Source organism: Ylistrum balloti, unplaced genomic scaffold, assembly GCF_031769215.1.
Source record: "Ylistrum balloti isolate Yb309-2 unplaced genomic scaffold, AGI_CSIRO_Ybal_v1 Utg369874, whole genome shotgun sequence".
In the NCBI taxonomy this organism is placed as follows: domain Eukaryota; kingdom Metazoa; phylum Mollusca; class Bivalvia; order Pectinida; family Pectinidae; genus Ylistrum; species Ylistrum balloti.
The window spans coordinates 552,586-580,490 of NW_026782015.1; the positions used below are offsets into that span (position 1 = coordinate 552,586).

A 27,905-nucleotide genomic window follows, 5' to 3' on the forward strand; every position below is an offset into this window, starting at 1 on the left:
TCTCTTGTATCTACATCAGATGATAATTAATTATCACTGTATGTATTTAGAGATTATTTAGAGATTCCAGCAAAAATATAAAAACAAAGAAGTTACAGTGTTTCAGGCACAATGTGACCATCAGGAATGTCAGAATGTGTTGGACATGATAACCATCAGGAATGTCCTGCAGAAGCTAACAGAGATATGTTCCTTTTCACTGACATGTTGCGTAGAGGTGAGAGAAGTGAGTTACCTCCCTTCTCGGGAGACACCGGTAACAAACGTTTCCCTCGTGGTGTTGAGATCAGCTTTTCAAGGTCTATGATTTCCTTGGCCTGTTCTATAAGAGCACCAGCAGCCAAGTTAACATCCTGAGCAGCAAATTCTAGTCTCTCTGTCTGTGAGTCTGATAACACAGACACATTGGTGAGGTCACTGCTACAACTTGTCTGCAGTAAAACACTGTTGTCCTGTCCAGACACGGCCATCAACTTGGCTGTTCCCTTCTGTATCAGCTCTGAACATCGACATACTTTACGCACATCATCTGTTTTACCTAAAAACAACAAGGTATAAGATAATAAATTAGTGCAGGATATTGTGATCAAACTACAACAAACAGTATAGAAAGTGAACCAACCACAGCAAAAGATTACCAGTATTCCAATATTTTCTTTCATATTATGTGATAAAATTTAGTCTATACTGACAAAGTTCATCAGCTCACTATAATGCTGCCTTACGAAGCTATATCAATCACAAGTTAATCAAACTTTCCCTCCATCATGGTAAGTGATGCTACCCAGTACAGTTACGGGATCTTTCTCTCCATTACAGTGAGTGATGCTACCCAGTACAGTTACGGGATCTTTCCCTTCATCACCAGTGTGACGCTCTCTAGCACAGTTATGGGATCTTACCCTCCATCACGGGTGTAACACTCTGTAGAAGCAGGCTGACTGTGTCCAGTAGGTTGTTCACTTGACTAATCATTCCTTGTGAGCGACGGTACCCCAGACTGTAATACTGGCTTGGCACATGATCACTACCCTCCTTCAGAGACAGATCCACCTCCATCTGATCACAGAGAACATTTAATCTTAATGAGAGCATTTGACATAGGTTACAGAGAATACTGGATAATATTGTACTGTACTGATCATGAACCTACAATTTCAACAACGATATAACCACTACCAAATTTTAATATTTGATACCATTAATGATACTAGATTATTTGATTTTATCTGAGTAGGCAGACACTTGGAAAGTTTTAACCTATGTACTGACACTTGGACACACCTACCTGTATAAAATGACACTTCAAGATATATACCTATGTATACAGACACTTGTATAGACTGACACTTGGAGAGATTTACCTGTATAGACTGACCCCTGGAATAACTTACCTGTATAGACTGACCCCTGGAATAACTTACCTGTATAGACTGACACCTGGAATTACTTACCTGTATTGACTGATACTTGGAGAGGTTTACCTGTATAGACTGACACTTGGAGAGATTTACCTGTATAGACTGACACTTGGAGATATTTACCTGTATAGACTGACACTTGGTGAGAAGGATTTTACAAGTAGATATTAGGATCTTCACATTCTGAGGTACCTCTTCTAGTTTCTGTAAAATAAAAAAACAAAAATCAGAATGCAATGTACAAGGAAGGTTTCAAATCAAAACTTCAACAAAATGATGTGTTTAAGGACACTGTGAGAAGATCATTTTAATACCTGATAAGGTGCTGTGGTTTCTGTGAATTCTTGTGCTCTCCTCTCATGGTCTTCCATCGTTCTTATGGCGCTCTGTAAACTTTTGTCCACCAATAAGTCACATCCAGACAGGAATGCCTGACAGATCTCTCCACATAGCTGTAATATAACATCATCATTATGTTCTTACAGTCCATCAACACACATAAGGTCCAAATGGCTGCTGGAAAGTTCTCATTCAATTATCGATTGATAAAAAGTGAATGGAAAAGATATTATAACCATTAACAGCTACAATATTAAAAAGTGGCTGTTTTTTTTTTCTTTTTTCCCCTATATCCTGTGAACATCCAATAATACAGAATTTTGTTTGTTTAACAATTTCAAGTAAAGACCCAAGTCTTGTTAGTCGTTACATTGCTATAGAAATAAACTTGTATAGATTTAAAATCTATGCAGTCCAATAGAATCTGTTTATCAATAAATGATCCAAGGCATGCGATACACTGTACCTGGTCTATACATTTTATCTGTCTATTCATTGTCTTGTGACTACACATTGTATCTGGTCTTCATGTTTCAACAACTAAGAATGTGTGCTGCATGAATGTTCTAACCAGAGATGGGCATGTTCATCCTTGTCCCAGTGCCTTTCTTTATAGCTAAGACACCATTCATCAAGTTTAAGTTTAATAGTGTGTAGTTCGTTTCCTAATTAATTCACCAATCCAACATCAAACACTGTCTAAGAGACATACCACCAGAGTAGTCACTACAACATAGTAGGAGACTTATCATAGGGTCCTGTCACACACACATTATGTACATTGTAGTCACTACAACACAGTAGGAAACTTATCACAGGGTCCTGTCACACTTACATATTGTACATTTTAGTCACTATGACACAGTAGGAGACTTATCACAGGGTCCTGTCACACTTACATATTGTACATTTTAGTCACTATGACACAGTAGGAGACTTATCACAGGATCCTGTCACACTCACATAATGTACATTGTAGTTACTACAACACAGTAGGAGACTTATCACAGGGTCCTGTCACACTTACATAATGTACATTGTAGTCACTACAACACAGTAGGAGACTTATCACAGGGTCCTGTCACACTTACATAATGTACATTGTAGTCACTACAACACAGTAGGAGACTTATCACAGGGTCCTGTCACAATTTACATAATGTACATTGTAGTTACTACAACACAGTAGGAGACTTATCACAGGGTCCTGTCACACTTACATAATGTACATTTTAGTCACTACAAAACAGTAGGAGACTTATCACTGGGACCTGTCACACTAACAATATACACAACAAAATAGTCACTACGACACAGTGGGGAACTTATAACAGGGTCCTGTCACACACACATTATACACAACAAAATAGTCACTACAACACAGTGGGGAACTTATCACAGGGTCCTGTCACACACACATTATACACAGGAATAGTCACTGCAAAACAGTAGGAGACTTACCACTGGGTCCTGCTCCTTGGCACATCTGTCCAGACTCAGCATGGTCATGTCTGTAGCTAAGGACATCTCCCCTACCAGGCGACAAACATCTAATAACCCGTCCTTCACCTTCACACTGGAGTCCAGCACAAGACGGTCAAGGTCATTCTGACAGCCTTGGAACAGTAGCACTAAGTGGTTACCAATAACCTTGACCTGGCCACGAAATCTGTCAGTCAGACTACTGATGGCAGCATACTGGCCAGCATACATGGATGACCACATTGCCCATAGGGAAGTCAGAGACTGGAGGAGATTGACCAGTTCAATACACGTTCTTTGTAAGGTGCTATTTTCATCATAGTCTGTAAAATGCATGAAAATATCACATAAGATATAAGTACATCATTCAATAACAACAAAGAAAACACCAACATGTAAATAGAATATTAATCCAAGCTCAAATTTGATGAAACCGGGCAAAGCATGAATGAAGGAAAGATTTACAGAGAGACGCCTGAATAAGTACAAGGATAATAAGACCAGGTGTTCGGCAAGGATAAACATCTCCTGCTTCATTGATGACACCCGCTGTGTAAATCTTGGTCAATCACGCTAAACAACAAAACTACACCAGACATACTAACAAATACTAAACATGTCTAACTTCATATCATAAAAGAAAAGAAAATATTTCCCAATGAGATCATCATGACAACTGTAAAACTTCCCCATAATCTTCGCCATCCTGCATCTCTCAAACCCATGTGTTGTGAGCTTGTCTGTCAGTTGCCAACATTTTGCACAATGTCAGCTACTACTTAATGTAAAATAATTCAATTTGGGACAAAAGTACAGTTCAAAGCAACATAACGATGCACTTTAAATATTGCCTTCTGTCTGAAAGGCTTACATCAGAATTGTATCTATAATATATCACTATACCTTTTATCATTGTATGTAGTTCAGATAAAAAAACTTGTTTCAAGCCTAAAATTCTGACTTTAAACAATTTCAATAATTTCAAGCATCAACATACTGACATAAATAAAATGCTGTTTGTGTTATACCTGTATCTTACCTGTAACTGTGGTCTGTATGTGATATACCTGTATCTTACCTGTAACTGTGGTCTGTATGTGATATACCTGTATCTTACCTGTAACTGTGGTCTGTATGTGATATACCTGTACCTTACCTTACCTGTAACTGTGGTCTGTATGTGATATACCTGTATCTTACCTGTAACTGTGGTCTGTATGTGATATACCTGTATCTTACCTGTAACTGTGGTCTGTATGTGTTATACCTGTAACTGTGGTCTGTATGTGATATACCTGTACCTTACTTGTAACTGTGGTCTGTATGTGTTATACCTGTATCTTACCTGTAACTGTGGTCTGTATGTGATATACCTGTATCTTACCTGTAACTGTGGTCTGTATGTGATATACCTGTATCTTACCTGTAACTGTGGTCTGTATGTGATATACCTGTATCTTACCTGTAACTGTGGTCTGTATGTGATATACCTGTATCTTACCTGTAACTGTGGTCTGTATGTGATATACCTGTATCTTACCTGTAACTGTGGTCTGTATGTGATATACCTGTATCTTACCTGTAACTGTGGTCTGTATGTGATATACCTGTATCTTACCTGTAACTGTGGTCTGTATGTGTTATACCTGTAACTGTGGTCTGTATGTGATATACCTGTATCTTACCTGTAACTGTGGTCTGTATGTGTTATACCTGTATCTTACCTGTAACTGTGGTCTGTATGTGATATACCTGTATCTTACCTGTAACTGTGGTCTGTATGTGTTATACCTGTATCTTACCTGTAACTGTGGTCTGTATGTGATGATCCTGTATCTTACCTGTAACTGTGGTCTGTATGTGATGTTCCTGTATCTTACCTGTAACTGTGGTCTGTATGTGATATACCTGTATCTTACCTGTAACTGTGGTCTGTATGTGATATACCTGTATCTTACCTGTAACTGTGGTCTGTATGTGTTATACCTGTATCTTACCTGTAACTGTGGTCTGTATGTGATGATCCTGTATCTTACCTGTAACTGTGGTCTGTATGTGATGTTCCTGTATCTTACCTGTAACTGTAGTCTGTATGTGATATACCTGTATCTTACCTGTAACTGTGGTCTGTATGTGATATACCTGTATCTTACCTGTAACTGTGGTCTGTATGTGTTATACCTGTAACTGTGGTCTGTATGTGATATACCTGTATCATACCTGTAACTGTGGTCTGTATGTGTTATACCTGTATCTTACCTGTAACTGTGGTCTGTATGTGATGTTCCTGTATCTTACCTGTAACTGTGGTCTATATGTGATGTTTCTGTATCTTACCTGTAACTGTGGTCTGTATGTGATGTTCCTGTATCTTACCTGTAACTGTGGTCTGTATGTAATGTTCCTGTATCTTACCTGTAACTGTGGTCTGTATATGATATTCCTGTATAACATTCACTCCTTGGAGGATTTTATCACAGCAGCTGAGCAGCTTGTCCCCTACACTCTCCTCATAATAGAATCCTGTTAAAATGACGAACAAGTTACAATGCTATCAAGAGCATTAAATTTGATATTAAGGTGACAGAAAAAACCTGAAGATTATGAAAGTAACCCAGCTGTAAAAGTGTTGATATCCCAGTTGTAAAAGTGTAGTCTTTTATAGTCTGAGATTTAAGACACATTTAGATATATTACAATATCAGATCAAACATTCATTTGTTTACTATTAATGGAAACAATTAGGCCTAAGACTCAAAAAACATATTTTGCATATGTATCCATGGAAAGGTCCAAACAAAATCTTTAAATGTAGAATTCAATAGGAATTGCTCAAGTCGCTGACAAAAATAAGTAAGAATTCTTCATGTATATTGATCTCTCAACTGACAAGGGGCTATGATAAATATTTTAGTAAAGCATTGGATATCTCAACCTCAGGTGTGCCGTTTGATCCCTAACTATGGTATGTTTTAATTTCTCAGGTAAAGATCTCAGGTGTGACGTCCCATATGATAGGGTTTATAACCCCCTCCCCCGGATATTGACTGCATGACAAATCAAGTAAACCTACAAAAACAAACTTACTGTGACAACTGTTGAGGTGGTCCCTCACAAGTTTGATACAGAGGCTGGCAGTCTCTTCTCCTGAGCATGTTTGAATCTCCTGGTCCACACTTGTCTGTATATCCCCTATGCTTGTCATGCCTGTTAATAAATCAAACCTTACATGAGAAATTCTCAGTTGTTTAACATACAACAGTACACAGAAATGAAAACCAGCATAAATCTAAATTCCAGCAATTTTCAGAGGTTAATGAAAATTATATCTTCAGACTTACTTCTAGATGTACTGCTCAAGCTAGAGACACTACAGAGGGTGGAAGACCGGTTCCATTGAGATGGGCTCAACCTTTGACCGCTAAATCGACTATAATAAACAAAAGACACAGTGAACATTTCATTTTTCCCAAAGAAATTCTGAATTTAAGTAAGATTTCTTATAAAGCATGCATGTTATCTCCTTTGAAAAACTTTTTTTTCTTATATATGCTTCTGCCTTTAAGTTGTAGGGTGTAACATTCATTTTCTATAAGAAATCTGAACCAATAAAGCAATCAAGATTACAGGAAAAATGTCTAACAAAAATACTCTTTGAATATTCCTCTGTTTAGAGAGGTTCATAGGCAAAATTAAGGTATACTTGTCAGGAAATTCACAGGGCAAGATTTACATATACCTGCGAGGAGATTTACAGGGTAAGATTTACATATACCTGCGAGGAGATTTACAGGGCGAGTTTTTCATATCATGTTCCCAGGTATCAGCAGGATCGTGGAAGACTTCATCATCTGCAGAATTATCTGCATCATTCTGCTTAAATAGAAAGTTTTAAATTAGCTGGGTTTGTTTGTTTTCAAGAGATTTAACATCCTTGCAAAAGTCAGGGTCATTTGAGGATACAAGGATAGGTGTCAAGAAAGACTACAAGAATGGAAATAAAAAGAGCAACATAGAGGATATATAATAATGTTGAGCCACATAAAATAATCAAGTCAAAGGTAATTCATGCAAAACAATCAAACACATTCATAGAAAGTTTTTCTCAAATCAGTGCAAAATATATAATTGACGGAAACAATCTAAAGCTAAAAATCAAGAGACTGCCACTAGCATTGGTATTTGATATTGAACCCAGGACAAAACTTTACAACAGATTATAAATGGTTTACTTTGCTACCATAAAATAACCAGCATAAAGTGTGCAATTTTGAAAAATCCAAAAAGTCCAAAGTGGGGAATGGGCACATTATTTACGTACAGGATTTTTTTTTTTTTTTTTCATGAAAGTACCCCATAACTAGTTGCCTATTATAACATGTAGTAAGATACAGCAAGTATCTTCTTTCCTCATCCCAAGGGTTAGATCAGTTGAGTATGATACAGATGTATTTGCTATGTATAATATCAATGTATGGATTCCAAAGTGACTTCAAATAAGGTTGGAGTACATGAATAGGTTTTGTACTGAGGGTAAACAGTACACTTTGTGACAATGTCATCCAGTCCGACACATCACGCTCACCTGGTAGAGATCCCTCATTTGCATAAGTTTTTCCTCAAATTTGGGTAGTGTCCAGAAAGTACAAACAGCTAAATTGGTGTCGGTGACCTTGATCAAAGTCTTGACATGGTTATTTTCCTCTGTGTAATCCTCCCTACTGAACTCCTTAAATCAAAAATGATCAATAAAATAAATTCTTAAATAAAATATGTAATCACAATTAATTGTAGTAAATTAAATTATGAAACAAGAAAAAAAATTACAATTGATGATGGGTAAATTAATTCTTAAACAAAATGGCAAATCACAATTCATTGTGGGCAACTGAATTCCTGAACTCAAATCACAAAATCAACAATGTTACAAACACCTCTTACAGTTTATTTAATCAGGAGTTAAGGTAAAAACCATTATTGATTCTAAAAGCTTCATTCCGAAGGCTAAAATATTGTGCTTACCATATTTTTCCTGAGGTATTGACTTATTCTATTTGCCTCTCTGAGCAGCAGGGCCACCTTATACAGGTCAGCTTTACCCGGCTGAACATCCTGGTAACGTTTAGATAGTGAGACGGTTTCCTGACGTTTCTGTTTGAGTGTCTCCAATCTCAGAGCTACTTTCTGTTTCTCCTCCTCCAGGAGGATAATCAACGGGGACTTCTGACTCGACACATGGCCAGCCACCTATTGAATCAAGCAGTGTCAACATCACATAAATCTAACAGGAAGTAAAAACGATAATCTCTTCAGTCAGAAAATTCAACAAGATAGGAAACAAGAAGAGTTTGGAATAAACTCTTTAAGATGAGGTTATAGCTGTTTCCATTGTTGAAGTTTGGTATAGACACCTACTAAGTGTTGCCAACATATATTTTGTTTACTACAAACTTTAGATGTTTATTCAAATTTGGAAGAAACTGGGCCATTTTTTTAAACATACAACAGGCAAAATGCAGGTAGGTGGACATCTTCTAATTGATAGACCTATTTTCTTAAATGATAAACACTAATTCAGGAATAATACAAAGAAAACGAGATCCAACATCCGGTCTGGTAGATTTAGTAATATTGACAGTCTTCCTAGGATGGATTCCTAGTGGAATACAAGTCCAGTTCAAAGATGTGTAAACAGCAAATATAGAGGACCAGATAACATTCGTAGGAAGAATTAAAACTGTTTAATAGTTGACATGTTTCGGCATGCCGTCCTCAGATGATACCTAGTATGCCGAAATATGTCAACTATTAAACAGTTTTATTTCTTTCTATGATGTTGTCTGGTCTTCTATATTTACTGTAATTCAGGAATAGTAAGGCATGAATTAATGAATCAGAAATTACAGTTGAACCTCTAGTCCAGAACAAAGGATCAGAACGAAGATGAGTCTTCAAAATCATCATTACTATACTACTTGTTTTCAACTGACAGTTAACAGTAAAATTCAGGCAAAGAGTTTGTAGGCTACAACACTATCAGCACACAACCAGATAAACTTTACCTTTTTAGCAACCTTTGCCTCAAGCTCCTGTCGTCTTCTGCCAGCGACCACTTCTTGTTCCAGCATCTGTAACAGGTAGGTCGTTGATGTCACATTCATACAAAAAAAAATTATGTCATAAATAATTAACATACCGTAATTCTGTATTGTTTACAATCAATAAGCAACACTGGCTCAATGTTTCCCAGAATCCTACCACAATCAAAGATTCTCTTCCCTCTACTTTTAATATTTTTTGTGCTCTTTTGTGGGGCCTCTGCTTCTACTATCTGTCTAGTTCTTGAGTCCCTCTGTACTGCTCTATCCTTTTAGCTGAACTATTTTCTATTTCATTAGCTCCGCTGTGACTTTTAACTTCCTATTTTCTGTTTCCTGAGTTCCTTGATGAGTCTCTGTACCTCCTAACTTACGATTTTCTGTTTTTTGAGTTCCTCAATGAGCCCCTGAGCTTCCTGTCGAGACTGTTCTGCACGCTGAACCTCCTGGGACTGATCCTTAACAACTTTTTCCAGTTTTTTAAGTTTGCCCTCATAGCCTGACTTCTGTGAGTTAAGGACCTGTTCTGCTTCCTTTTTTGCTTTTTCCACTTCCTGCATCATTTCTTCCTGAGCCTGGCGACGTGCTTCTTCGAGTTCTGCCTGTAGCCTAAGTGAGAGACAAAAAGTTGAGTTGAAATTGAGAAGGAAATTCTTCTACTGGCAGACAAATGAAAACTTTATGATGTCAACCCTTATCATTTAGCTTCAATATAATACAGACATTATCAACACATCAGACATCAATGTATATGTAATGTATAGTAATCATGTATTACAAAGCACTAGTTAATATGTCACTACTCCATCCCGATCTTAAGGTATTGAATTCAGATTCTGGTTTTGATCAGAAAATACATATATTAAACAGTAACATTCACTACAAATTACAGAAATGTTTAAATCCGAGACTACACACGTCTATGACAGGTGATAGTTTTACCTTGCTTCCTGAACCTGTAACAGCTCCTGTCTCGCGAAGTCAAAATCTTTCATCTCATGACTGGAGGCTGGCACCTTGTTTGTCACTTCTTTAGGATGGTTAAACCTGTACCAAGATCAATGATATTGTACATTAATTCTTCAAAAATCATTTAAAATCTTACATTTATGTTTAACCAAATAATTTTGTGTCATTTATTCATCTTGGTAATTTATCTTTGTCTTACAAAATCATTCAGATAAATGTCAGAAGTAAAACAGGTCAGAAAACTATTTGACATCTTTTGATACATTCATTGCAATTTCTTTTTAAATGATTTTCACAATTATTAAAATTTCTTTCCGAATCTTTTTTTTTTGATTTATCTAAATTTCTTACAAAAATTGTTCAGCATCTGAAACCCCATTACACTGTCTTAGAGTAGATACTCAAGACGATTCTCAGTGAATCAACATTTTTAACGTCTTTATCCAAATACATACATGTACATGGAAAGCAATTTAATAAACCAACAGAAAGTTGTCTGACACTAAGTGGAAACATACACACCAGACAACAAAAAGCTTTCTTGATTCCATCTTGTTAACCAAAGAGTCCTTCACCACTTAAACAGGTGGGAAGTTCTCAATCAGTAACCAGTGGGTCCATCACCACTTAAAGTAGCAGAAAGATATTGTACATTAACCAGTGGGGCCGTCACCACTTAAAGCACAGGAAAGTTATCATATGGTAACCAGTGAGTCGGTCACCACTTAAAGCACTGGGAAATTCTCATTCAGTAACCAGTGGGGCCGTCACCACGTAAAGCACTGGGAAGTTGTCATACAGTAATCAGTGGGTCCTCAGCCCTTCACCAACTACAAGTCCAGCAGTGGGAAGTGTGATTACCAGTTATTACAGAGTAATCAGAGCATTACAGAATTATATGTCTGAGATTAATGCTTAAAACACCATTCTATCTCAGGACTCGTGCAAAGGTCAAGATGATAATAATCTAAGATTAAAGAGGATTAATTATATACACTTCAATACACCAGTTATTTATAGCACAGTGGAGAAATGGTTCATAATGCAAATGTATATATGGTCCTGTAATGGGTCAGAATATATATGCATGTATTGTGTCAAGTGAAATTTATAGGTCAACAATATAAAGTTCAGTGAAGGGCCCACAGGTCGAAAACTTAATATATATAGTACAGTAGAAAGCTAAAAATGTAAGTCTCACAGGCACAGCTTCTCCTGTGCCTCCTTGATCTGCATGATCAGGATCAGAGAGAGAGACAGTCTCACAGACAGACAGAGACTCACCAGCCTTTCAGTCGGAAGTGACCCACTCTGCCACAAAGCCATGCTTTTCTACTGAAATATCACATTGTAGTGAAAAGCTTACCTGAAATAATGATCTCCTCCCAGTATCACACGGTCTCCCTGTAACAGAGAAATGTTGTGTTCATATGTCTCCAATAGACTTTGTGTCAATTAATAAGCTTACAGCTGCAGTTTTTGTCAGACTTTCATCACAAATAAAAACGTTTGTCAGTCAACATTTGATTAGGAGATTACTAGCCTCTAAAATATTACCAACATACCCAGAAATTAGGAGAGTCACAAAATATGCTAATTAGTTTTATACATAGATACAACTAATGGAGGTTTGACTTGCTGCCCACGGTTACAATGAGAAAATACCCTTTGTCACTAAATAAAAGGCTTCATGGTCCTCAGCCACATAGGAATGTAACCATTGTAGGAAGATTGTATGATAAAGATCATTAAGTCTACGGTGTTCATCATAAACTAACACTGTGTGTGAAGTGATGGAAAGACAGATTTAACTTCATACATTGCTTCTTCTCTATAGCTTTACAAATCTTTTATAATCATTAAAATGCTCAATATCTGTTTTCTGATTACAAATTTCGGCACTTCTCCATCAGGTTGTATATTAATTGTTTTAATGCAGATCAACAGATTCTAAAGAAGATGTTATTGGACCAACATATAATTAGTCTATTTCACTTCAATAGCAATTTTTAAACTGTTTTTCTGTTGTCCAGTGAGAGATACGGATCTCTGTTGATTTAAATGTCTAGTAAATGATCTAATCAGCAGACTATCTGATAACTGAGATAAGATGGGTATGCCCTCAGGTATTGGTGTTCACCTGAAGTGGATATGGACACGCCCCCAAGCATGGACGTGTGACTAAAGTGTGCTCAAAAGGAATAAGATGAGGTGATAAGACTAGGAGCAAGATTCTTCTGTTCAATGATCACAATGTAAATAAACAAATAAAGAAACATAAACAAACTACCATGTAAAGAGACGTGATATCTTTGTTGTTACAGCCTGCCGAACAAACATACATAAACATCTAACAAAATCCCACTTCTACCTACCAGATTGATCAATCTACAATCAATGTATGTTATAGTCCACACAAACATCTATACAAACACTGATGTAATATCAAAACATCTATCACAACTTCTACCTATCAGTAGCATTGCATGAGCCAAAGGCCTGTTTTCTTTGTTTAAGTACAATATTAACTGGTGGTGTGTACAAAATTATAGGTCACAGTTACAAAACTATACTTTGAATTTCCAAAATACATTTTGTACTTCACCTAGATATTGACTCTAAAAATTAATGAGATTTTCTTAATCCTTCTAACACTCATTGTATATAGATAACAGGGGGCTCATATGCTCACAAAGCGAGGAAATCAAAAGGCGCCATTAACTCACCAACTTTCTATGTATTACATATAAGGCTATAAATTTAGTCCCAAACAAAGCTACAGGTTTGAAATCATTCATCTACTGATACTGTAGTTAAGTCAGGAGTGATGTTGCATTTAATAGCATAGCAATATCAAATCAAGTTCCCACTTACATGATGGAGAATAGAGGGTTCTGATATACTGTTGCCATTGACGTACGTTGGTGCGTCCCCAATTGGAGTGACAGTGACCACACTGTCAACATTGTTGATGATGCTGTGAGGAAAGTACAAAATTTCTTTATTACAATACTGAGGGGAAGTGTTGCTGTCATAACGTTTTGTCTTCACAGGATAAATGAAATTAAATATCTCTCCTACTTGCAGCTCATACATTTTCTCAAGCTAACACAATCTTGAAATTTTGAATAACTCCCAATTAAAATTTTTACTACAAACTCATAAACCTGGTCAACCTTTGCAATTTATTTTGCTTCTGTCCAAGTAACATTACTATTTTTGGCTTATTACAAAAATGATTTATTTTTACAAAACTAAGAATTTCCACTGCTGGTAATATTTTAGGTATTCAAAATAAAAAGGGAGTTGTCCTACCAATGGTTGTCGGCAATTAGAGCACCACTGAGCTGTATTTCATGGTCGGAGCTGGCACACATGCGTCCCACTCGAGTCTGACCCTCACGAATGATGTACAATAACATCTCAGATAGCTGGGGGTCTTCATTTAGGTTCACCAGGTTAGGCTGCTTGTTATCAACTTTAAAAGCAACACCCGATTTCTGGAACAATACATGATTTCATTAAAACTTCGGTTTCTGATGTTGTGTACAGGTTTACAAAAGAAACAACACATAAATGTACACCAATTAATTGTGAGCGATTAAGAACTCACCTCCAGCTGTTTAGATTCAGCCACCTTTCTTTCCTCAGATTGTCTCAGTCGCTGTTGCCATGACCTGAAAGTTTTTCATCACTATATAGTCTATCAATGTATGTAACACTTACTGAAATATCCTTCACCAGCTTTAGATAGTCGAGTCAGACCTTGAGTTTATACAACACACTCAAATTAATGAAATCTTACATGTTAAACCTTATCCAAGTTAAGTCATACTATATCTGTCTCCTGTCTCAAAGTCATAAATAGTATACAATGTAGCCAGAATACAATTTTAAGCACAATATCACATCATTTACATTTCATCAAGCTCTTGTTCCTAAACAAACAATTATGAAATAACCTTTCTTTAAGTAAACTGCCAGCCTACCTGGTAATTTCTTCCATTTCTCGCTCCCGGGCAAGAAGCCTCTCTTTGAGGCTGGCAATCTCTGCAAGACTTGCTGTATGGGTGTCATCAGTCATATACACTGAATGGTTCTTCAGTCTTTCTATCTCCGCCCTCAGCTCTGAACACACAAACATGTTGGTAAGTAAGTACTACCATGTATCAGTTAAAAGGGAACCAGAGTGAACATTAAAACTGACTGATTGGTTTTTACAGTACACTGTCTGATTGGTCTTTATTGAAAATATAATCTAAAATTAGTACTGTGTATTTACAAAGGATCAACAATGAACTATAATTCGAATGATTGTATGTGTCTGGTGCTACGAAGAATTACTTTTCAGGGTAAATTTTAAAATGGTGGCTAGACCATACACAAGTCCTATGCTCATGTCAGTGTATTGCCCCTGATGTATTCCTTAACATGTATAACACCACTAAAGATAGGACCAATTCCGAATGAAAAACAACATGATAAAATGTCTTTGTGATGTAAGCTGACTTACCGCGGATTATCTTAGCCTTAGGATCCTCGTTAACACGTGCCATGTTCACAATGGACCTGGCCTGACTTGCGTATGTAGGCAAAGTTAAGGATAGTTAATACTAAAACAATTTTTGTGGAAATCAGACTTTCAAAGTAGTTTATATACATTCTTATGACCAAAATTAAGAGAATAACATTCATACAAAGGGATGAGGGGAATACCCTACTCATTAATCCAGTGAGAGCATAATTTCTGGGAGTCCATCTTGATTGTAAACCACAAGTAAAGTTAAGGATATCTCAGTGTGCTCAGTGTCTCCTCAATGTGTTGACAGGAAGGACTTATCGTAGCAATCATGGCTGTCTTTGAGTTTCCTCCTAGACTCTCCTTCAGTAACCTGTATGCAGTATAGAAGTAGGTGAGAAAACATGAAACCATGAAACATTCAACTTACATTGGCATTGGACGATTACAATACATCCCTAGTATTCTAGAATTCAAATGATAGTAAATATTTATATTTCTTTCCATCCTTGTTGAACCAAACAGACTTTTTCTGTAACACACTGCTTTGTTATGTGTGCACTTCAGGATTAATTTGAATAACTAATAGGCTATGGGAAACATTTGTGTATGATACTAATGGGGAGGGGGTGGGGTTGGGGTGTGGTTGGTGGTGGTTGGGTTACTGGTAAATGTTGATGTATTGGGTTTCTTAGAGAAGGCTACTAGGGAAGTACTAATAAATGGATTATTAGGGGATAGTTACTATGAAGTGTTGGTGTAGGGTTGTCTGGGAATGGTTACTGTGATGTGTATGGTTTTTCAGGGATGGCTATGGGGAAGTGCTGGAGTATTGAAAGAGTAGTTTAATACTAACCATGTCAAAACAGAATCCCTGTATGGGATGTAGGACTTTCTCTTTCTGTTGTTACTGAGAGCTTGATCTGACAGAGAGCTGATAACCTTTCCTAGGGTCAACAGAGACTTGTTGATATTGGCTCCTTCCTGTCATAAACAACACCATCATTCTTTATTAATTAAGTACTCAACAGTAAAATGTTTTGTTTTTCAAGAAAGAAATTCTCATGGTAAGTTTTATGACACTCATTGTTCAATCTTCTTTAATCTTTAATTTGTATGACCCTCTGACCTGCAGTAATTGACCAATGACCTTTCACATAAACTTCAATCTTGCCTCTGACCTCGTATATCTCCTCTAACCTCTGACCCGACAGCTACACTTTCAAACTTGGCATCTAACTTGAGATGTTGGCGTCTTACTTTGTAACACCCGTCCCAAGATATTGAACACTGCCCTTTAACCTCAGATCCAGGGTTTTGGCATCACTTTTGACCTCAATTGTCAGATAGTCACACTTTAGTCTGAACTGACTTGACACACACTTCTCAACCTATGGCTTGAAATGATTGACATTCATAATTGACCCCAGATCGAACTTGTGTGACACCTACCCTTAACCTCTGACCAGATGTATTGGCCTGAGATTGACGTTCACTACCAGCAAGGTCGACCAGGTTTATTTTACTGGTGGTTGAATGGTCATGCTCTTCCCCTTCAAGTTCTTCTGTCTGGAAAAAAAGTCATCATTCTTTAAAATTTTACCAAACCTTAGGATGGCTCTTTTCTTGATATACCGTAGGTACTAGATAAAAACTTAATAGTATGAAGTTCACATTGTGTGTAAATTTTACAAAGTTCAAATTTAATTTATCATTATGTATTTTTTGTGTTTTTGTTCTACTATTAAGTAATACAATATCAACACACTTACTCGTGTCTGTGTAAGTACCAAGGTAAAGACAGAGTGGGATCTACTACTCTTATCATTCATCCCAGTAGCGGCGGTGGCACGATTCTTATTCCCCAAGTTAATCCAGCCCTGTGAGTGAAATCGTAAAAGTTAACATCAATAAACAACTGACAACAAAACAGGATATATTAGTCAGTAATAAAACTGATAGCCAAATACACATTCTAACTACTTTGTATGTTCTGTTATTGTTTAAGTCTGAGTTATCTCCCCTGAGTAATTCCATGAAGAAGCTATTACATTGTTCTTGTACATAGGTCTTTCCTGTCCCATGTTAAGCTAGTCTTAAGTTAACCTGGCCACAAATTTATCTAGTCTAAATTTTATCCAGACCCAAATTTAGGTAGCCGGAAGTTTATCCAGCTCTAAGTTAATCTAGTAAAAAGCTTATCTAGCCATAAGTTAATATACTCTCAAGTTTATTTAGTCCAAAGATCATTCAGTCTCAAGTTTATCAAATCCAACTTTATCTCATCACAAGTTGTAATCTTATGTAGTTTGAAGTTTATCCTGTCCTAAATTTGACTGTTAACACCTCCTTAATGACCTAATGAAGTAGTTTTAGGTCAAAGCCCCTTAAAAAGAGAACTAATTAATCAAAGAACTAGAGATTCAATGCCTGCTAAACCATGTTGTTTCTAAGATAAATCAAATGCTCTTTATACAGTTATATGTATTCATGACCACAAACCTCAACATCTTCAAATGAGTTAGTGACATATGTTGATAATCCCTCTACGTAGGGGCCAAGGGAGGGATGTTCCCGAACCTTCAGCTGTAAAGTATAATATTAATTTTTTAGGTGAACCACATGTAATCAACTCACATTTCCACTTAAAACACTAATAATATGAAATTCACAAAATCATTTTTCTCATATTTTTCAACGATAGATAAGTAAGAACTGTAACAATCACTACTCCAACATTAAGTATTGAATATAAACTAAAAACGGTTCAAAAATCATTATCAATCAATAATTTTTATAAAACAATCAATCAATGTTAAATGCTTGATCATATATCATACAATAAATACTGTTTTTTACTGCAAATAGGCCCCCTCCCACAGACTTATCACTTCCGGGTCACTGATAAAGTCTGGAAATAAGTTTTTACATCTTATAGGTTGAGGCTAACTTTTTACATGATGTAATTTTCAATGAGTAGAGTTCTAATGGTTCATCAACTTGAATACAATATCTATTTCTATCTATTGTTTCATAACATCTAACATCATCAACATGATCATCATCAAACAGGGATATACTATATTTTAAATAATAATAATAGCAGGTATCTTTGGTTGAAGTAAGGTACTACAATTATCCAAGACTGTACATGGGGGATGCTTACAAATAAACTACCTTCCTACTTTTGGTTACTGAAAGAGAGGGCTTATTTTGCAGTAAACTAATGTAGTTTCAGAACATTCTGCCCTTACTGGGCTGCTTGTGTCCTTGAAAAATACAGTTTTACAGTTTACTACCTTTAATCATTTTGTGAAAGCCTGTTAATTTTTAATGTTCTGAGTGGCAGGCTAATGTCATTTGTGTTCCGCTTTGTCAAAACAGAATCTTAAGTGGAAATATATACCGTAGATTGGTAGTCTCAGTTTCATGATATTCGTGGTGACTACTGAACTGTCAATCCAAATCCTTCTATTTCTCTCCTGAAAATCTACCATACCCATTTCTGATTGATAAATGATTGAAAAAAAGATTATCAATCCTTGATGAAATCACTTACTTGGTACACTATAAACAGTGAACTATTGATAATGACGCCACTTCAAATATTCTATTTATTGTTCATTAATATACCAAATTATGTTAAACATAATATCACACTTACTGTAGGTTTCTTACCACCCTTGTCTTTGTAGGATGCTAGAAGGTCATGGATTTTCTCATTGTAGATCTCAAAGAAACTGATTTCCACATTGATCTTCACCTGGTGTGAAATTTAAAATCAAAATCATTAAGTAGGAACATTTGCAAATAATTTTCACGAGGAAAATTTTCAATTACAATTTTAAACACATATAGGTTTCGATATTTACATTGTTTGTGATAGGTTACAGCTGACAATTCTTCTCGATGACTTCACATTGTGTCACTTATCAGAAGTTCAGTATTCATCACATGTTGCTCAGTGTTACTACACAACTAGGCGATGACAATAGTGACCCTGGCAAGTTGTGACATAGGAGACATGTTACCCAGGAGAGTTGTTACTAGATGTGTGACCCTGATAATTTTATGATCCAGGAGATGTGTGACCTTGGATAGCAGTGACCCTGGAGATATGTGACCCTGAAGATCTGTGACCTGGATAAGCTGTGATCTAGGACACCTGTGACCCAGATGAGCTGTGACTTAAAAGAGCTGTGACCCAGATTAACTCTGATCTAAGAGACATGTGACCCAGTATAAGTGAAATTCTGGAGGATTGTAACCCAGGAAATCTGTGACCCTATAATCTGTGACCCAGCAGCTGTGACCCTATAGTCTGTGACCCAGCAGATGTGTGACCCTATAATCTGTGACTCAGCAGATGTGTGACCCTATAGTCTGTGACCCAGCAGATGTGTGACCCTATAGTCTGTGACCCAGCAGATGTGTGACCCTATAATCTGTGACCCAGCAGATGTGTGACCCTATAATCTGTGACCCAGTAGATGTGTGACCCTATAGTCTGTGACCCAGCAGATGTGTGACCCTATAATCTTTGACCCAAGGAGAGCTGTGACTCAAGAGATCTGTTCCCTGGAGATCTTAACCAAAGGTTGCATTAGTTAGATGCTATACTGATTGAGCTATGGTAGCCCCTGTTTCAGTTGTAACAGTCAAATCTATAATATTTAATGTACTCTCATTTTTTTATGCAAATGGAAGTATTCATTCAATTCACTGTAACACACTACAGAACACACAACATGTTCAGTTGAGACCTTTGTAGTAACTACTTGTGTTGAGTAAAATCCACATTTAAATATCAACACAGGTGTTCTTTCCAACCCAGTGATCACCTGAGGAGACGAAGACAATGATTCTCTGTTATCATTGATAAGTGTAACAAGTCAACATATAACTGAGGAACAATACCATTACAGAGCTTTCCACACCTGTGGTGTTAGTCGTTACAGGTCTAACCTACTCTAATTACATCTCGTCAACAAAGCTTTCAATACATGATTCCCTCTAGTCATATATTTACCCTAATAATAATACCCCCAGTTCAGAAAATAACTCTAGAATTGCTTCATTTTTCTCTGAGATGAAATGTGCCTTTATTTTTATTATCTATGTACACAAAGTTGTAGCCTGATCCTGCTATTCTAGTTTGGCTAATAAAGAGGTAAGTTTGTAAGACTGATCACATTGTTATCAACACCTGTCTTAGATCCACAAAGCAAACACTGTAAGTAACAGGTGGCGCCTTACCAATGGACAGTGGATTAGGACAGCTCTATCTTATATTCATATCATCAATATTGACCATATTGCCTAGACCTCTGGACGATATTGACCAGTGTCACGGAATTACAGGCATCAACATATCATCAATATTGGCACAAACTTTTGTTATAAAATAAACAAAAGACGATCTAATTTCTAAAGGATCAATACATCCAGGTTTCTACAATGATTACTCAACAACACAAGGAATTTCTCGTTCAATAATTCATTACAAATATTCTGTAAAAAATATTCTGCAGTAGGGTTAATTATAAATAACAGACAAAAATAATGGAATGATGGATATAAGTATGTGTCTTTTAAAAAAAATGTGGGAAGAATAATTACTGTATAACAAAGAAATATTGAAAGGGTAAATCATAAGTAAGAGATTTTAACATAAGTTTGAAGGGAATTGTGTGTGCTCAGATAGCTTGTGTAGGTATTGTATACTTAAGTAAATATGCGTGAATAGTAATCATGAATAACCTTTTAAACCTCAAACAATAAAAATAAATATTATTCCACTATAGCTATCAATGGTTCCACTAACACAAGTAACGGGACCTGTTGGACTAGACTGACGGTCGGTCTACCAGATATAATCATATCAATGGTTCCATGAACACAAGTAAGAGGACTTTAGGACCAGACTGACGGTCGGTCTACCAGATATAATCATATCAATGCTTCCACGAACACAAGTAAGAGGACTTTAGGACCAGACTGACGGTCGGTCTACCAGATATAATCATATCAATGCTTCCACGAACACAAGTAAGAGGACTTTAGGACCAGACTGACGATCAGTCTAAAATGACACAAATTGTTACTAGATCAATATCAAAGATTAGCACTGATGACTCTGAACTTTAGGTGTAATTTAAGATTTGTGTTTACAGACTTAGAGCCACATGATATAAATTTGATTTGTTTCTCTTTACCTGTAACAAGGAGTAGCCTATTTTGTCTGTTAGGATGTGTAGTACTTATCAATTTCTATATCAATTTTCAGTCTTAAATTACCAGCCTAATCCCATCAATATTACTTATGTGAGATTCAATTTCATAGCCTCCCCTTTCAATATATGATGTTATTGTTATCATGTGTACCTAACAAGATACATTATATTACAGAAAGCCATCAAAGTGTCAGCACTTGACAGATATACAATAGATACTGAAATGAATAAAATGCAAGGATCCCATCGATACTGATACATTTGTAGAGTAAACAAGACTGACACAGAAATTATAGGGACTATAAACGATGGCATGTGTTATGAGCCGAGTAAGTGTTGTTAGTGGACATGTTTTATGTTTGATTGCCAGAACGGACGAGAAAAGGTAAGGGTCACCTTCCCGACCACACAGGTTTTCCTCTGGATACTTCCCACAGTTATACACCTGGTACATTTTTCCACCCGGGCGAACAAGAGTGATTATTATCAGCTGATAGCTTGTTCAAAATTGTTGAAAAATAAATAAAGTTTACATCACATTATATTATATAATAAGCGATTGTATGTGTAATGATCAGCATTAGTGTGTGTAAGAAGGTTTTGATGTTTGGCTCTATAATACAATGACTGACTACCAGGACAGATTACAGCAGAGTGACAAAGCTTCCTAATACATGGGATCCCACTAATAACAATCAATACTTCCGTCCATCGACCAGTAAACCAATAATTTATCTGATATACCTTTCCCTAAATGAAAATTACATGTATTGATTTACAGTAAGCTGGAATCTATGGCCACTTTTGGAGTCTCATGATTCCAATTTTTTGTGTTTATCTAACATCTAATTTTCTTACAAACAAATTCAATTCCAAATGAATCTTTATAGTTGATGTCTTTTAACTTTCTAGATACGATAGTTTTCAGAATTCGTGGTATAGTGTAAGATAAGGTAATAAGTATTACTGGGACAATATGGATCTACTGCTTAAACTTAATAGAAATCTCACCATTTAAAGAGTTGTAACTAAATAGAAGCTAAGTAAGACAGACAGTTAAAGAAATTTTGATACACAGGATTCCCTTCTTTCATAACAGAGTGATATTGGCTAGTACTACTTTTTCAGTGTATGTGACTTTTGTAATAACTAGCTTATCATGATTTAAGAGCAGACAGTAAACCATCTTTACAGTCTAACACTGTAGCATGTTCACATAATTCTTCAATAGACACTTGATGTGTACAGGTGTATTACAGAAGTTGTAAAACAATACCTTATATAAGTAAGCAACCGCAAGACAATTATCAAGTGTTGAAAACCATTGTATCAGTTATAGATATATCACAAATTCTAGCCGCCAAAACATCAGCTAGACAAGAATGACTGAGGGCAATACGTAGTTGTTAGTGTGAAACACAGTACTACCTGTTTTGATGATAAAGTTTTAAAGAGACTGGTAAAAGACCTTAAGAAATCTATGGATAAGATAACAAGAGGTCCATGGGGTTTAACAATCACCGGACTATTGAGACAATACAGACTTAATATAAGAGGCTCATGGGCTTAAACCCCTAACAATCACCTGACTATAAAGACATCATTGATATAATAACAGTATTGGTAGTATGAACATATATTTAATGATTCAAACAATTCTGAATTTAGAAGTAAATGTAACAAAAACAACAGCACTGTTCATTTCTGTTTCTCAAGATTTCCAGCTTAATGGCACCAGTAGAACTTGAGGGAAGTTCAATTTTTTTTCACCAAGATGGTGACCATGATGGTGGTCAATAATAACTGTTGGTCCAAACCAACTAAAGATCATTTAAGGCAAGTTTGAGCAAACTCCCAAAGGTGGAACTTAGGAAAAGTTTGAAATAGGTCTTTTTAGGAAAGTCCTGATTGCACAATCACATCACAAAATGGCCACCCTAATTGCCATGTTGAAGTCTTGATAAGGCTCAAAAATAACAACTTTAGACCAAGTGAAATAAAACTGCTGAAAAACAGGACGAAACTATGTGAAAAATTGTGAATTCAAAATACAGCAAAAACAAAATTTCATGCTTTAGTAATTACTTAACCGGTAGAAATAATAAATTCTAAATAGTGTTGCAGAAAACACAACAAATCTCTTGGTTATAAAGTCTGAAAGTGATATTACAGAATCATTTAAATCAAAATGCCATTCAGGAAAATGCAACTTCATGTTGTGAAAAAATATCCTTTTATCCTGGTAAGTTTCTAAGAAGTTGGTTGAAAACTGTGAAAGGAGAAGTTTAAGACAAACAGATAATGCCATAGCATAATATGTCCTGATAAATCTGTATAAAGTTTTCAGCCAGATTTGTTAATACTGCCTGACAAATATCAGCTCTTACAGAAACCTATTTCATTAAACTTGCTTGCAAAGACTTATTAGAACACCGATATATTTAAAGTACAATCATTCAAGCATTAACTGGCAAGTCAGTGTATAAGCAGCCACACATAATACCAGTCTATTGAATTCAGAACACTCGAATTTCTAATTAGTAAGGTTTGTTTTCAATAGTCCAGTCATCAATAACTCGGCCATTTACTGGTTCAATGGCCATAGTCTTTTATTGGCATCCCATTTAGACTGAGTACACAATTCATCTCTGTCACTGAGCCCACCTCTTTAAAACTGTCCAGAGATACAATTGGGCAGTCAGTAAATTTGACAACACATCCATACCACAATATATGTTGTTCCTCTACTCAAGTTATCATTGCATTAATTATGAATTACAATTTATCCCTGTTTTGTTAGTATAGAAATTTCAAACCAAACTGCAAATTACCCTAAAAATTTATCTCTTTTCTCTCTCTCTCTCTCCAAAATATCAAATTTCCACATTGAATTTAATTAAAAGCATGTAAGCACTACAGATATGTTGTTATCAGGTTTAATATTGATGCACTGTAAAATAAAATGAAAATTTTGCAAATCCTTTCTCTAATTAATTCTCAATATTCACTCAAATATGACATGTTCACCCGAAAAGCATTAATCTTCTCACAGAATGAAAGGAAATCATGACAAATATTTTACAGCACTGGTGATTAATTCAACATGACTAAATCTTGTGTGAATAAAATAAGTTATTAAGATTTTGTTGAAAAAGAAAATAAATAAAATTTATGTAATCTTGTTGGTTTGTTTAGATATCTATAATACAACTAAACACTGTAATTATTGTATCCAAGGTATTTTATGAGAACCTTGGCTAAACACAAAACTTCAAAATCCAACTTCTGAGCATCCTTAAATTTCAGAATTGCTGGACCATCAATTAACAAAGATAATTTGTCAACGATGCTAAAGTATTCACTATTTGATCTCACTATTTTTCAACTTCCACTTATTGTTGTCTAATCACAACAGTATAGACTTTAAAAGTGAAATGTTGATGATCCAGTCATCACTAGAAGTGACAACATAGTCTAGCTTGTGATATCTGAGGGTTATATAGAATATCTAAGGTCATAAATGAGTATTCCTTACCTTGTCCGAGTCCCTGGTGACATCTGCCCTACAGAACAGCTCCTCACAGAATCGGGGGATAATACCAACCTCATTGCCGTGGCCCATAATACTACAATCAAACAAAAGTATAAAACAGTGATTATCAATGATAATTTTCATTTCTTCAATTGTCAAATTTCATACACTTCACAAAAAATTGGTGCCATTAATTCCAAGTTTTGCCTAGTTTGAACTTCTCTACTTTAAAAATTACTTGTAAAAGACTTTGTTTGAAAATCGATGAAAAAATCAGAACCATGAATGGACAGATTAGAGCAGATATTTACATTATAACTTAATTAGATATGTGGAGGGCTTATTCATCCAAGAAGTTTTGCTGAGAATGAAGGATTACCTGTAACTCTTGCCACTTCCTGTCTGTCCATAAGCAAACAAGCAAGTGTTGTAGCCCTCAAAGGCCTTCCCTAACAGAGGCTGGGCGAGCAGACGGTACACATGCTCCTGACTAGCATAGTCACCCGAATTACTGTCCAGAGAGTTGAAGGCGTAGTCGTAAGCAAACTTGTGGAGGATACCAGATGCTGTTGTCACTAAAGCTTCATTTCCAGACATAGAAACTACACACCTAGACAGCTGATCACCAATTTCTCTGTTAAAAAGAAATCACGGTTCATCACAAATCACAAAATATGTGCAAAGGCTATCACATGCATGTACACTGAAACATAAGTCTAAAATGACAAATAAATTAATGTAAAAATGTCAATATTATATGTCATTCTAGTATCTTAATTGTAAACTACAGCTTAAATACTAATGGATTTAAGCAAAACAATTGTTTGTGTCATATCTTGAAGTCATAATTTAGTCAGAATCCTTAAAAGTCATTGACCTAAACAAGGTAGCTTCTCTTAGACTAAAAAATAAAGCTAAACCAAACTAAACACTTGGTGCCTTCATATCAGATGAGCATGAGAGCACTACAAAAATGGACATATATTGTGTATATATATGTATGCTGTGCAATAACACCATGTTATAAGTCTGGGAGGCTGACACATTTGAACTCACAGTAGACAGGACAATATAGTACTTGTTGGTGCTTTTATACTACATATGGATGGTTTATAACTAGATACAAGCTTTCGGTCAGAAAAAATTGGTACATTATATTGTAATAATAGCAATAGAAATGACTATCTGTATAAAATATTGTAGTATGCTGAAGTTGTCATTTCTTGTATAAATGACTGATACTGAATTGACATCAAAATGAAATGTACTTTAATATGTCAGCACATACTTCCTTTGCCACTGTTAAGTACAGGCATGTACATTACACATAAAACATGCTGGTATGTATATATCCCTTGGCTAGTTATTGGGTAAGTCTAAGCAGCTTACAGTGTAATTTACTACGGGTATATCTTGACCAGTCTACTATATTATCAATAGGGTGACCACTGTCTATATACACATACACCACTAAATACATAATAATCAACACTTCAATGTATCACATTCATAAATTTCATATCATTACTAAACTTCAACACTGAATTTAGAATTAATGCTGCTATTTTGAATTGAATGCAGGAGCTGGGTGTTTTCGTTTGTCTCACATACAATAATTTTTAAATGTATGCCATCTATTTTCATTCAGACAATTACGATCTACTATGTTTACCCTGGTATGATTTTTATGTTTACATAAACAATTAATGTCATCACATCTAAGTTATTATCTCACTTGATGATTTTTTGTGATATGTCAAATTTAATGCTTGATGATATCCAGTAAGCCTGAAAATTTTAGTGAAACACAATATTTGTCATGCTGAATTCATATTTCAATTACATAACATTTTACAAACCTCTGTAGAAATGGTCGGACCCTGACTGCTACAGTAACACTGCTGCTGTCTTCATCATCTAGTCCCATCAAATCCCCATTAATGTATGGCATCTGGTATCGTGGGAGGTCCATCTGTACTGTAGAGTAACATTCTGGGGTGCTGAGTAACTTGTTGTCCAATGTGAACCTCCTCACTGGTGTCGACTTCATTCCTGGGCTACAATCACCCACAATACTGGTTGTATCTACATGTCCCTCTACTGTAACCCTCCGTGGCTGTTTTACTGGAGTTAAAAAAGAATCAGTGTCTGGAGTTTTACAATAATCAGATCTTATTTCTGCAGTTGTTGTCCATGTATCATTCCTAGAAACAGTTATTTTTGCATCACATTCATCCTTTCTGTACACATCACTTGTAGTAATTGTGATTTTCTTATCACAAGTCTCATTATCTTTACCCGTGCTTACTGTTACTCTCTTTTCAATTTTATGTTGACTGTCATTTAAGTTTTGCCCATTATTAGGTTCAATATTTTCTTTACTGTCCTGGTCACTTGGGTCAATATTTGACAGTACTGTGACCGAACTCTTGTCTCCTCTGTCAATATACAGAGACACACTTATTGGGTCAGGTTTAATGTGACCGATCGATTTTGTGCCACCCACGGAAGTTTCCATTATTTCAGTGTTGAAAGAGACAGCTCTTGTACCAGGAGTACACCGGTCTCGCATGTCAGTTGGCAAGGTCGGCAACAGCCGTTTACCTCTTGTCTTGTTTCGTGGAGTATCCATATTTTCAAGAGACCACAACAGCCGTTTAATTTTTTTTTTTTTTGGCAAATCTATTTCAGGCGGTTCCTCATTGGTGGCAGATAAACATGCACATGTTAATAACAGAAGGCAAATACATGCATTGGAACTCTGAGTGAAAATTACAACAGTCTGACAGGATATCTAGCTACATCCCATTGAAAACAAGTTTGTCAACAGTTCGCTCCGAACAGTAAAGCGGACCAACAGGTGCCCGTTTTTAACACTAGGCTAGTCTACAGACACATGCATCTTAAAACATTATATTCGTCTCCATGCACTTTCTTACGCCTTAAAACATTCCAGCTCGAATGTTTCCGATTACTTCGGTGTATCAAATATGTTGATTTAATCCGATAAGGATTAAACTGTTTCAAATATCCCTCGTCGCCTTCCCGCTGACATAAATCGAATATAACGCGGCATTTGATTGGGCGATTTCATAGCAAATATTACTTGTAGCAAGCAATTTTCCACTGGAAGGAGTATCGTTATTGAACCATTTCAATCGTATAGTGCATATTAGTCGACAATTTTTCTCGGAAAACTAATAATTCACCCGTTTGATTTAGGAATAAAATGTTTCTAACTGTTAAACGGTCTTTCTTTCAAATAACATAAGTTTAAAAAATGTTAACGCCTTTCTTTAAAGTATAACTTAC

The 27,905-nt window shown here is 35.9% G+C and overlaps 1 protein-coding gene across 1 annotated transcript; it reads right to left on the reverse strand.

Moving 5' to 3' along the window:
* Window positions 1-155: 155 nt before the first annotated feature.
* Window positions 156-27,225, reverse strand: LOC132546067 (kinesin-like protein KIF14). Its single transcript, XM_060209764.1, is given in 30 exon segments — window positions 156-538; window positions 903-1,059; window positions 1,545-1,625; window positions 1,736-1,899; window positions 3,245-3,565; window positions 5,658-5,765; window positions 6,330-6,449; window positions 6,584-6,672; window positions 7,018-7,115; window positions 7,828-7,971; window positions 8,265-8,489; window positions 9,305-9,370; window positions 9,715-9,765; window positions 9,808-9,949; window positions 11,676-11,713; window positions 13,184-13,286; window positions 13,625-13,809; window positions 13,923-13,986; window positions 14,299-14,437; window positions 14,823-14,887; window positions 15,085-15,201; window positions 15,685-15,812; window positions 16,281-16,397; window positions 16,601-16,708; window positions 17,331-17,414; window positions 18,493-18,591; window positions 24,597-24,687; window positions 24,973-25,227; window positions 26,453-26,771; window positions 26,976-27,225. Coding segments are annotated over 30 exon segments (4,311 nt in total).
* Window positions 27,226-27,905: the final 680 nt, after the last annotated feature.